This window comes from Eschscholzia californica, unplaced genomic scaffold (assembly GCF_041429995.1).
Source record: "Eschscholzia californica isolate CP2 unplaced genomic scaffold, dmEscCali1.0.p SCAF_5, whole genome shotgun sequence".
Classification (NCBI taxonomy): Eukaryota; Viridiplantae; Streptophyta; class Magnoliopsida; order Ranunculales; family Papaveraceae; genus Eschscholzia; species Eschscholzia californica.
This window is the reverse complement of record NW_028238472.1, coordinates 50,791,806-50,805,061: the sequence shown is the minus strand read 5'-3', so window position 1 is coordinate 50,805,061 and position 13,256 is coordinate 50,791,806. Positions and strand designations below refer to the sequence as shown.

General features: G+C 33.6%; 1 protein-coding gene across 2 annotated transcripts; it reads right to left on the bottom strand.

The window, feature by feature from the left end:
• Positions 1 to 3,088: 3,088 nt before the first annotated feature.
• On the bottom strand, positions 3,089 to 8,131 carry LOC147540299 (signal peptide peptidase 1-like). 2 transcript variants are annotated; one of them, XM_086639422.1, is made up of 12 exons: positions 7,789 to 8,131; positions 7,422 to 7,579; positions 6,538 to 6,653; positions 6,293 to 6,444; positions 6,103 to 6,188; positions 5,780 to 5,907; positions 4,766 to 4,816; positions 4,527 to 4,613; positions 4,317 to 4,386; positions 3,841 to 3,977; positions 3,615 to 3,692; positions 3,089 to 3,378 (listed from the first exon to the last, which is right to left on the bottom strand). In XM_086639422.1, exons 2-12 carry the CDS (start codon positions 7,459 to 7,461, stop codon positions 3,277 to 3,279), a joined length of 1,047 nt encoding a protein of 348 aa, XP_086495548.1. In that variant the 5' UTR covers positions 7,462 to 7,579; positions 7,789 to 8,131; the 3' UTR covers positions 3,089 to 3,276. The 2 variants fall into 2 exon arrangements, with proteins under 2 accessions (XP_086495548.1, XP_086495547.1); XM_086639421.1 differs by having other exon boundaries at positions 7,681 to 7,886.
• Positions 8,132 to 13,256: the final 5,125 nt, after the last annotated feature.

The window sequence follows — 13,256 nt, the reverse complement described above, 5'->3', positions numbered from 1 at the left end:
AGATAAATATTGAAGAACTTTATCACGAAATTTACACGCTAAGAGAAACTATGTGACCGCCCACTAATAACAATGTGTGAATTTGAAGTAAATGAAATTGGTATGTTGTAAAAATTTTAGTTCCACATTAGTGAAACAACAAGATTTAAACTTTATTTTATGTAGTAATAATCTATATGATAAAACAGAAGGGAAAACGATGACTGTGACAAACACCATTTTTTAATAAAGGATATTGTCTAGAAGCCCTTCTCAAAATTTAAAATATAGTCTTTCGTAGAAAAATTACTTATTTAAAAAACAATAATCGTTTACTTCTTAGAAATAAAATAACTAATTTAAGGAAAAATAAAATAAAATAAATTTCAAGGGTTAAAAAAAGAAATTAAAATCTCTCTCTGTCAATAAAATTATATCTAATTTAAGAAAAAAGAAACAAAAACAAATAATACAAAAAAATAATAACTAATAAAAATCTTTCTCTCTCTCAATAAAATATAACAATAAATTTCGTAACATTTGATTGATACAAGTGTCAGTGCCCTAGGGCACGGGATATACCCTAGTACACATACATGTCTGGAAAAATAACCTAATTAACTTGTTCAGGAATATAAAGATAAACAATGTGAAAGTAAAAGCAGAAACACCAAGATTATTTAACGTGGCAAAAAATCCCTCCAAGATATAAGGTAAAAAAATCACGGGACCTAGTTCAGAAATTTTCTAGGGGATTAACTAATTCATCAAGATGAGTAGAAACATTCTTGGATAACAACTATGGTGGATAAACTGAACAAATAAACAAAGAAATAGAAATCTCTTACTCCTTAGGATTTGAACAAATCCTAAATTACTAAAGGCTAAAGAAGATAACTACAAACTAAATTGCTTCACAAGATTGATAGTCTTCTTTTCTTCAAGTCAATATTTTTTTCTTTCAATCTCTCTTGAAAGAACCACTTCAGAAATCTTTCTTTCTTTGACTTCTCTTTGTTCTGAAAGTTGTGAATAGTTTCTTCTCTTTCATTCCCTTTTATAATGATAAATAAGGAGGTTTATCAATAAAAATAAGAATTCCTTTTTAAGGCCTGAAAAAATAGAAGTTTCAATTTTTTTCCTCAAATAAGGAACAAGAGAAATCATATTTCAACTAGGAGTCCTTTTATTATAAGGAGGGACTCCAACAATACACTACCATCCTTTATCGACTTCATTGCATATTCATTCTATTGAATACACATAGACGACTAAATTCTGCTCCCACGCCAATTCATTATGCTTTTCACGAAAACAAATAGATGCATATAAAGATTCTTAAGGCTGTTTATAGAGTCTGAGAATTCATGGACTTCCATGAGTACGAGACTTCCGCAATGCAACACCAATGTCCAACCCCCTCAACAAAAAAAACACCAATGTCCAACCACTACAAGAAATGGTGATGGATTCAAATGGTTTGATTTATTTATATAAATAATGGCTTGAAGGCAAGGTCCTGTGATGGTCAACATGGACTACAAAGTTTAGTTGGTTGTGATCCAATTGTTATTGGTGGTTAATCACAAATAATTTTGCATACTAATAATCTACCAAAATGTGTTAGATTCATCTGAAATATAAAATGTGGTATTGACTCACATGTCCACCTGACATTAACACATCACTATTATGGCATCTTTTGTGTGTCGGGCTCCAGAGATGCAACAACATTTCACACTTTAACATGATTTTTGATTACCAACCTAACTTTTTCGACTAATTTATTTTATTTTCTACAGTTAGACTAACTTCACAATAAAGATATTATTTAGACTAAAGCCTCATTGTGGCATTTTATAAGAGCACGATGTCATAGTGCACGAAAAAGAAATTTTGGCCTTCTGTTTCCTCCTCCCACTAGTGAGCTTGCTGCCCACCCACTTTTTTTTTTTTTTTTTTGAAAACCGGAAATTACACAACGCTCTGAACTTCCAGCGCCTCGTCACCCCACTTATCCATGTCAATATGATGAAGAAGGTAACCTAAGTTGGTTAGCATTATTTGCAAGAGAAAATAAAAAGTTGGTTAGAACTAATAAGAATTTGGTTGGTTAATTATAGAGTTTTCTTTTATGAAGGTTATAAAGAGTCACTTGGTAGAAGTGGTACCACTGGGTCGATACTTATGGGAACACATGTATCGTGGCCCAATCCGCATTGAACCTTCCAGTTCACTCTTTTAACTTCAGTTGTATCGGAACTTTCAGCCGTGTGCTTGTTATGACAACAACAACCACCATGACGAAGAGGATTCTAGGCTTGTAGGGGCTGGCAAGTTGGATGCACGTGTGGATACGAAACTAAACAACTAAAATTACATGTATAAACTGTATTACATGTACAAACGGTCAGATATGTAAATCTTTTCATGTATTGATACATTTAGAGTCGTTAGATGAAATGTACGATATCAACTCTTTCAATGAATGTTATTTTTAAATAGCTGAAGTGGGTTACTTTAGTGCAACTCCAATGTATAGGGGCTCCCCAGCCCATAACTCCAACCCGAGAGCCCCGGGGCTGGGCTCCCGGTGGGGCTCGGAGCCCCTCAGCCCGGGCTCCCAAATTTAGGGAATCCCACCCCACTTTGTTTTATTTTTTTTAATTTTTTTTTTAAATTGATTTTTTTTTATTTTGTTATTATTTTAAGTACTTTTTTTTTCTAATTTTTTATCTTTTGTGTTTATCTTTTTGTTTTTATCTCGACGGAAGAATATCACATTTTAATTCATAATCGAAATCTAATAATTTATAGTCGAAATTTAAAATCAAAATTTCGCACACGTACTTCGCACACGTATATTATTTTGATTTGGGAGCCCCGTTTGGGAGCCCGACGTTGGAATCGAGAAAAAGCCCCGAGGCTCCCAGAATTCAAGGGCTCCCAATTTTGGGAGCCCGAGCCCCACATTGGAGTTGTCCTTATTGATTTTTCTGTAACCTAAATTGAAAGAAACTCGAGGGAAATCTACAATAGAAACGTATTAAGATTGGAAGTTTGGAAAGTTCAAAATTGAGAGAGAGAGAGAGAGAGAGTCCAGTCATTATTTCTTTTGATACTAAAATCTGTTGAATTTAATGGCATTCGTTTGTTTCATCATAAATTAGTTTGTAGCCTCAATCAACGAGTTCTCTCAATGTCAAGTAAAACATGTGTTTAACTAATGTAACCGAATTACAAAATTATAGAGTTTACTATTTAGGGTTTTTTCAGACTTCTCCGAGGATACCTCTACTATTCGTCTTTCTTGCTAGATTTTGAATCATCGCTGCTATTACTGGACTCTCCATCTTTGGTAGCATCAGTAGCAGTCTTCGACTCGTCAAACTCCAGTAACTACATTTCAGGTGAACAAATAATATCAGATCATGGAACAGATACATAGATGAAGCTATAGGTTATAAAGTTACGAACAGAATACTGAAGTCTTCCGATCAAATCAGAATTTGAAATAAATTTAAGGGTTAAAGGAGCAAGATAGAAAGATCAAATAAAATTGTTAAAGAGAATAAGAATCAAACACAATAAGAAAAACTTAAATAGTAAAATGGGGTTTAGGATGAAGTACAAACCGGTTTTACTTCCCCATTCCATATGCAATGAACTGCTACGGATCCGATCACAGCTGGAACTATGTAGAGAAGTGCGGGCTGAAAATCGCGAGAGAGAGAGAACAAAAGATTTGATTACGACCAAATTCACACTGACACGAGAAATTGTTTTTGAATTTTTGTTGATCTGGAATGCGAATCAGATTTGATCAGTTCAATCGTCTACAGACAACAGTTTATAAGTTACCTGTGCAGCTTGGAACCAGTTCATCACAACAATAGTAAGTACTAGTCCGAGAGTGTATCCAAAAAATGCGCTTCTGAAATATCGGTTGTTTTTCCCCCTCGAAACATCAAATCGAAGTGCTAATGCAACAAAAATGCCTAAAAGAACAAGAACAAGAGTTCAGTCAGATGTTGCAGTAGGTAGGAGTTGAACAACACATTTATGACATGAAACCAGCCGAGCCATCAGGTATTCAGGTTTTATGCAAGGACTTATTTGTTCATCTCAAAGTCTGTACTTAATTATTAATCAAGAATTCAAGACATCTGAATGTAGAGAGTTAGGTGTTTCTAGGAAATTATGGAGTAGAAATCATGGTAGCAAACTAGCAATGCACGAACAGGCACAATCTCATGAAGAATTGTTCAACCTAACAAATACTCTCAAAGCACGCTTAATAATAGCCTATCTACTGAAGAATATATGTAACTCTTTACCGGGGATCACAATATCGCCAAGTCCAAGCATGGAATACGGTCTTGTAGCATCTGCGGTTGGGAATAAAAGCTGCAAATAAGGAAAGAAACAATTATCAGATCAAACGCAGAAAAATGGATAAATAAAGTTCCGTATAAGAACACGAACAAGTCCACATACTTGTGACCTTAAGGTTCATTCAAGATAGATAGATAAATTTGAGAACTTACCTTAATAGGAGCATCAAAAGATTTTGCTACACTAACCATCACCGGGGTAAAGAAAACCCAGAATATGTCGTACACGAAAAGTCCAGCCTGCAGTTTTCGAGAATCAGACAAACATGGGGCTAACACACCAGAAATATTTAAAAAGTTCAAATCAATCGAGATGGACTTGGTCTTAGGTCTAAACCTGACATTCCAAATCATCCATGGACTTTGCCCCAAAGGTATGAATAAATTCTTACCAAGAGAATGCCACCTGTTTTGAAGGATCCAAGAGAAAGCATTTCAATTCCCTGCAATAAAAAATCAAATCAGACATTATTGAACTATGCCATACTCATAAAAGCATAATGTGAATGAGAAATTTACTGCAACGTCATGAAAAGATTCTTACACCGAACAAAACCAACTGTCAAGCCTACCAGCAAAAACTAACAAAATATTATTCAAAAAAATTGCATATTAATGACAGAAAAAAATTGTTAGAGTAGGTTTGTGATCTTAAAGTATCTAGTTCTGGAGAAAACTACCATGATGTTCCAAACCCATGGAAGGTACTCATGAATTATCCATACAGCACTAGTAGAAAAGAAATCTGGAGCTTACACAACTGATGTAGCTTGTTATGTGCACAAGAGAAAAGAAACAGAAGCTCTGTAGGGGCCAAACCACTCAAACCCAACCAAATAAAATCAAACAGATGGGTTCTATGACTCTATCTATGACCGAACCAAACACATTTTGGTTCAATTTGGTTGTAGACAGCTTGAATTTAGTGTCAGCCAGACATGACATTAGTTAAAGTTGTATACTAAGCTCGCAACTGCCCATAGCATAACCCGTTCAGCATTAAAAACATATGAAGTTCTTCAGCTGAAATGAAATGCTCAAAGCATTGTGACAATCTAATTCTGAAAAAAAATATGAAGGAACTCCTTTGCTAAGATGTGGCCAAGTAAATGTCACCAACAATATGAAGATGTGAGGATTGACGAACTAAAAATCAGACTTCAGAGTACAGAAAAAGGACAGGTAATAAAAAAAAAACCTTCCACCACATCGTGAAACAATATACTAGACCCTGGAAAAAAAAAACTACAAACACATTGTTAGTTTATAAGTCAAGAGACATATGGGGACATGAATGATAAGACTTTCAAGAGAAGTGAAACTACTAAAGCAATCTAAGAGAAATCAAATGTATAAAGATAGAATAAATGACATTTGTAGCTCTCTATATGACGGCAAGACCATACCTGAATGCAGAACGCAAGGCCCAACACATTGTTAGCCAACCAATGTTTCTGTTTTGCATACCATGCACAGAAAAAGAATCCTGGTATTGCTGCAACTATCTGAGACCTCGTGAACTCAATTTCCACAGCTGTTCAATCGAGAAGGTAGATAAATATTATTCTGGATAAATAGACTTATAAGCTCAACTATAAATGACAGTCAACACAGAATGAAGAGCAAAATAAGCAAATCCTCGAAACAAGAAAAGTTAGACCTTGTGTACCTAAATACAGTAGTATATATAATATGATAATCATAAGAGAACATGAGTGAGATAACATACAGCGGAAATAGGGTAGATGCCAGACAATGAGATCGTCATTCCAAAGTTTTGGAAGAAAACGACTGATTGCAGGTAACAATGTAGCGCTGTAGGTAATAGAATTGATGTCAGAAGAATGCTATAATAAAGGAATACGATCCAATAAGTGATCTACTTAAGTAGTATCATGAGCGAGAGGGAGAAAACATACCCAAGTGCGATAATCCCCAGTACAAAGAAATAACAAGTGAGTACAGCATTAACCAAGTCCTTCGATAGGAACTTGAACAGTAGAAATAAAGATAACAACATTGCACTTCCAACTAAGGGAAAGCGCATTGCGTGCTCCTTTGACATAGTCTCCTGCATGATAAAAGTTTTAAACATGTTAAAAAGCACCCTACAAGCTCTAAAATAAAAATTGAAGGAGCAATGTCCAAGGATTGTAGTACTCACAGTCGGTGGTGTTGGCTTGACAGAACGGTAGCAACCCACATAAACTGCTAAGCAAGCAGTCAAAATGACATTGAGATTCGGATCTACCTTAACAACAAGTGGTGCCAAACTTAAACCTGCAATAAGAACATGGTTTCATTAGTAAATTTGCGTGATGAAAATTGACTATAGAGATTATTAGAAAATTATATACATTGTAACATTGCTATAAGTCGCCCTTCCAACAGTTAGAGTTGTAAAGTGAAGGTCAAAATCAATATGAACGATGTATTCATAGTTGATCAAATGTTTGAACAAGCATGCGTGATTAAAACTCTTTCTTGGCCAAATGCATATTAACACGAATTGGAAAGCTCAAATCAGTGATTATAATAGAACTCCCACTCCCAAAATTCAAATTAAGTCTCAACTAATAACTGACTGGGTCCTCGACATAGACTAGGTTTACCATCAAATACAAGTGTTGATTTGGGATTCAAAAAAAATTTGAACGTCATTTCAGCACTAGAAATTCATCATTCTCATCCAGTCGAAACAAAACGGGATAGTAAGAGATCAAACACAAGAACATTACAAAATTACATGTTTAAAGAAAGTGGAATAGAAAAGATATCAATATATAAGGGTTCACATTCGATGAACCCAGTCTCCGACCCATTCTCATAAATGATTAACCTAGCTCCAAATTCGAAACAAACAAGATTATGACAAATGTGGCATTACTTGCTCATGTAATTTCTTCATTTCGAACTAACATCAATTTATGATGGGGAAATTTCTACTAGTCACAGAAATAGGTTGAATTTCCTCTACAAAAATTTGGGGAAATTTTGAACTAGTTTAAAATTATACAACTAATTTAAGCAAAAAATGATGAAATTTACCCGCAAGAGCCAAATTCGCAACACGTTCACTAGTCACCATGATTCAAGTATTAGCTAAAGCAGATTCTCACAAGAAAGGGTAAACGAAAAACTAATCACTTCACCAATTTTTGTTCAAATCCACAATTAACCTAATCACTTCTTTCACAGATCAAAACCTACAAAAACCAAAAAAGGGTAAACGAAAAGATCAAATTTTGATCTCATTAAAGATAAATGAATCTACTATTATCAGAAACCAAACAAGAATTTGTGTCACCTTGATGAGATTCAAGATTTTGATCTCTCTAATCTGTGTTGATCTGCACAGATCAGAGAGAGAGAGAGAGAGATGAAATAAAGTAAATTGAGGAAGGAATAATCTTACTGTCTGAAATTAGGGTTTTTCAGAATTTCTTGACCTAATCGAAAGTCCGTTTTCTTGATCCAGAGAGAGAACCCCACACAAGTTGATCAACGGAGAAGAAATAAAACTGACGTCTTCTTTGACTTATATGAAGCCGTTGGATTTTAGCATTTATTAGGAGAATGAAATCTAATGGTGAAAGATTACCCACGTAAAATACGCGAATCTAACGGTTAATAGTAGGGATCTTGCTGATTCGGATTTCCAAATGAACAAGTGGAAAAAATATCCGTTCCTGCTACCTAATGAATTGAAACTTTTTATAGGCACCACCGTAGAGGAAAATGTTTATAGGCACCACTTTAAAGTTAAGCAACTTTTCTTCAGCATATGTAGTGGTGGCCAACGGGTCATGTCGGCCCGGAAACGGCACGGCACGACCCGCTAATGAGGCAACACGGCACGGCACGGAACATTGAATGTTGCAAAGATTTTTCCCAAATTGGGGCCAAAAAAGTCTCCTTAGAAATAAATATTTAATAAATCGAGATTGACTGAAGGGGCATTATTATTTTTACCCAAATTTCGCTTGATTATTATATGCCGGAAGATTTTTCTTTATGCTCCAAAGCGCGACTTTTTTTTGTAGTTGGATCTACCATCGTAATGTATTTTACAACACAACTATTCATAAATGCGCATACCTATTTTCAAACCCAAACATTTGTTGCAATGAAAACAATGAGTAAGTTAACTTTAAGAAAAGAAGTGGTTGGGAAATACGAAATATGTATTCGATTAGAGAAAGTACATTGAGGTTGGATCGATCCTGTTTACATTGAATGCCGTTTCCAAATACATATCTCATGTGTAATGAGAGTGTACCAGCTCTAACATTCCAAATAAGGTTATAAGCACCTAAATTTTAGGTGCTTATAACAACTTATTAGTTTGACTGGAGACAATGAATATAGATCCAAAAATTTTATAAGCACCTAAATTTTAGGTGTTCTTTTATGTATTATTTTCTTCCCAAAAGAATCAAAAGAGTTCTTCCTCCACCCAATTTTCAGCAAGAAAAAATCTTTAGTGAGGTATATAAACATCCCTGATCCAGTGTTTGATGTTTGAGTGGGTCATGTATAAAGGTCAACAGGTATTTATTAGAAAAGTCAAGTGCGTTTAGATTAAAATAACCATGGTACTAATAAAGCCGCCTGCTTATAGCACAACAGTCAAGTATCTTTAGCAAAGGCCCATCTAGGAAACTGAAAAATTAGTTATTTGCAAAAAGAATATAAAAGCACTCCTCAAAGATGTTCACATCTACACATCTACTACTCTAAGAAAAAAGAAATTGTATTGATAGTATTGATTTCTTAGCTATTACTAACTACCAAGGCCAGTGAAATATATTTCTAAATCGTGCACTTCAAGTGCAATTTTTTCTTCAGTAATTTTGTCATTTGCATCACTTACACTTGTTCACACCATCTTTCCTGTTCATGTGTATGAAATATATTTTCTTTTTTTTTTTTGTTGAAAGATGAAATATATTTTCTTAAATAAGTGAGATTTATTTTAGACTATGGTCTCTACAGTATAGACATACGTACCCATGTTACTATCCAACTACAGTGATTCGTTGTATATAAACTATATTAATAATCCACATGTATTAGTCATTTTCACACTTATTTTGGGTTTTTAATCAAAGGGCTTAATGTAATCAAAGTGATGGTGCTTGCCTAATCTTTCTTAATGATGTAAATCTTTGTGTGTGAAGATGATGTGATTTTGATCATTAATGACTGATTAAGATTAGACTTCAATAATTTCCTTTACTGTCTCTATTACAATTTAAAAGAAGTGTTGGAGAAACTAATGGTGTGTTTGGATGGCGGAATCATGAATCCCCTTGGGATTCATGATTCCACGGATTCATGAATTCAAGTAACATATTTTGGTTTGTTTGGCAACTAAGAATCCTATAATTTATTATTATTTGAGTATTTTTAAACGTCTTTAGAAAAAAAAATACGATTTTTGAAAAAATAATGATTTTGAAAAAAAATAATGATTTTGTAGAAGGAAATATTTTTTTGTTGATTTTAAGTTTGAAATTTAGGTTCATTAATCCAAAATCCTAACAAATCTTAGAGGGTAGGGTGGGATTTTGGTCCAATACAAATTTAAATATTAGGAATCCTTAAGATTCAAGAGTCCTAAGATTCTTGGTATCCAAACAGACCAAGGATTCATGATTCCTACCAAATTCTACTTTTGATAAGTATGAATCCTGCAACCAAACACACCATAATACTTTTCTTGTGATTTGGAGAGGTTTTGGATTTCATATAAGTCGTCGACTCATTTTGACTTTTTATTAACAAATTATTAAATATCCCCTTATAGTGACAAACTACTAAGAATATTGTTAATTACTAAGAGTGGCAACTAGACATTGGTACCCCACATTGGTTCGAACTACTTGTTTCATGACCAACAACAAACATCGATTCAAGTACTCATAAGCCAAAATTGACTGGGTTTTTGGTTTAGTGTATAAGTCAACAAATACTTTGATTTGTATTTGTTCATTGAGCTAAGGAAATGAGTTTTTCATATGATGATTTGATAACCTATTTTGACGCTTCGGAGGCAAATTTTCATTACTATAAATGCAAGTTTGATTGAATAAAATTCAAAAATAATTTATACATTAGATTATAGTCGAAATGAATTCCTGTAACTTTGAGCATCGACTATTTGATGTTCATATTTATGTAATTCTCTAACACCAATGGCATATAAGGAAATAGGTATTGGAACTTATTGGGTAAGGACTGGGCACCTCATTTCAAGAATAAAAATAATGGGCCGTGTCATATTCAAATTGATAATTGAGAAGATAGTGACTTTGCCATCAATAGGACTTATAGCACTCACAATAGTAGGGACTTTGCCATCAATGAAGTGAAAACCATGGCTAATAATGGAAACAAGAGCAATGAGATTGATTATAAAATTTTGATCTAGCTCTAGTGTTGTGTGGTCTTGGGCTCCCAGACTCTTGAGTCTATGTCACTCTAAAAGCTAGTTCAACAAAGAAGACTCCCTTCTATAGTTAGGAAGGGAAACTACCATTTTCTCAATTAACGTGCCACTACAAATTTCTTCGTAAATCTAATTGGTTGCTTCTAGCTATGTAAATTAATGATACCAACTACCAACCTCCGCAATTAAGGTAATTTTTCTTTTAAGATATGGACATATGTACTAGAACACAGGGGCGTGGGTGAGGGGGTGCGGCAGGTGCGACCGCACCGGGCCTCCTCACCCTGGGGGCCCCTTTTTGGTAATTCTGAGAGAAATCAATAATCATATAGGTAAAAGTGTAAAATTATGACAAGAAGTTAGTGTTGTCTAGTTGGTCAGTGATTGAGCTGAACGCAACAAGCGTCCCGGGTTCGAATCCTTTGGGCACAACAATTTTTATCACATTTTACATAAATGTCTCTTTGGGTTTTTTTGGCCACTCCAATTTTTGAGTCACGGCCCAATGTATGTAAACTATTAAGCAACTTTTAAAAGTGCCTTTAAATCCATTCATCCTATCAAGTCAACTCTCTTACAAAATTTAGATTTTAACCCACTCCTTAGTAATCCTATATTAACCTAAAGAATTGTTGTAGACACATATTTACTCTAGATTTATTATTTTTCGTTTGAAATATACATATTTTTTTTCATTTCGTTCTATGGAGTAACTTTTATATCTCTGTATATCCCATGTTTAATTTGTTATATGAATACTTATCGAAATTCAAATGATTGAATATTTAAGTGAATTAGTTATGCAAATAGTACGTTCATGCATAAATTCTTGTATAATACGTTTTTGTATGATTGTGTTCAAGATATTATGGACAAATTGTTTTGTACTTACATTATATGTTTCGATTTTTTTTCATATTGATTTTTTAGGGCCCCCAATCAAAATCTCGCACCGGGCCCCCAAAATCTCAGCCACGCCACTGCTAGAACGCAAGGAAATTTCTAAAAGCTAAAACTTGTCTTCGGTTCGACGAAGACGAAGACAACTTAGTTCACTAAGATACTATTACATGTTCTTAGAAAACTTATTTATACTTGTTAATGTAATTCTTTTTTAATGCACATTTTCTGTATCAAATCTTAATGATTTGAATTTGTGGAATAAATTTTTGTTTACTTTTGTGACCCACAGGGCTCACACAACAAGTTTGTTGGTAAACAGTAAATTGACGGCTCCCTTGTCGTATTTAGGCGATTTCTTGTTACTTGGTACCTAAGCTCAATTGTCCATTTATTACTTTGTCCATTCAAACGATAGTTTTAGCCATGCATTCATTTGCATTTATAGCAAATTTGGAGAATTATTAAAGGTACAAATAAGACTATTTTTACCGAAGAGGAAGAGGAAAGTTAAGGGTTTTAACAATCATTTTGTTATATCATTGATCAAAATCAGAACTCCACAATTTTTATGGTCTATCATATATACCACAACATCAATATTTTCACAAAATATTTTATTTGGTAGAAAAATGTGGCGAGAAGCTTAGAAAGTAACAATTATGAGCTTTGAAAGACTACAAAACAGAAAGATAGACAGAAAATAAATGACATAATTAATCGTCTCGTTCTCATTAATATACATAATTCTTCTTCTTTTGCATTAAAATCTCAGCCTTTAAGATAAAATTTAAGTAGCAAGGGAAAAGATTGATGGGGTCCTTACTAGTTTAAGATCTACTGATTTAATTAAATCTGGTCAAATGATCTCTTGAGTAAAGATATTAGTTAGCAGGATAAAATAGAGGTGCACTTAGTAATCTTTTTGAATCTTTGTTAAGGTGATACGATTTTGAGTATAATTGAAATCTATAAATATAATAAATGGTTGGTAAAGATCAGACATAAATAATTTACTATACAACTTTTATTATAACAATTTAAACCACTTCTTCGATAAGTTTGAGACACTTTTGTTTTTTTATGATCTTTTTCTTAAGTTTGACTAAATTTGAATGATTGCGTCTTTCATTATTTGAGAAAATAAATGAGGTACAACTTTGAATTATTGCGACCTGAAATATGAATTGAGGCTCTATGAATAAGATTTGAAACCATTTCTTTCAACTAGTTCACAAAACTTCCGTTTATGAATGTCAGAGTTAAAACTTTTTGTTTCTGAATCATACCCAACTCAAACCGATTCATCATTCAACTTTAGTTTCATTCTTCTAGAGTTGTCACCTTTCTTTCTCACTACAACAAATGCCTTTTAATATTGAAATTAAATATGAAATATACATTGCATCTTTATGTACAAACAAAGCAGATAAAAATCGAATTCCTTACCATTCATCTGTAACAGTACCGTACAAATACAAGATAGATTTATTTTGAACATATCCTTTCCACTATCTAGATAAAAGTTGTTG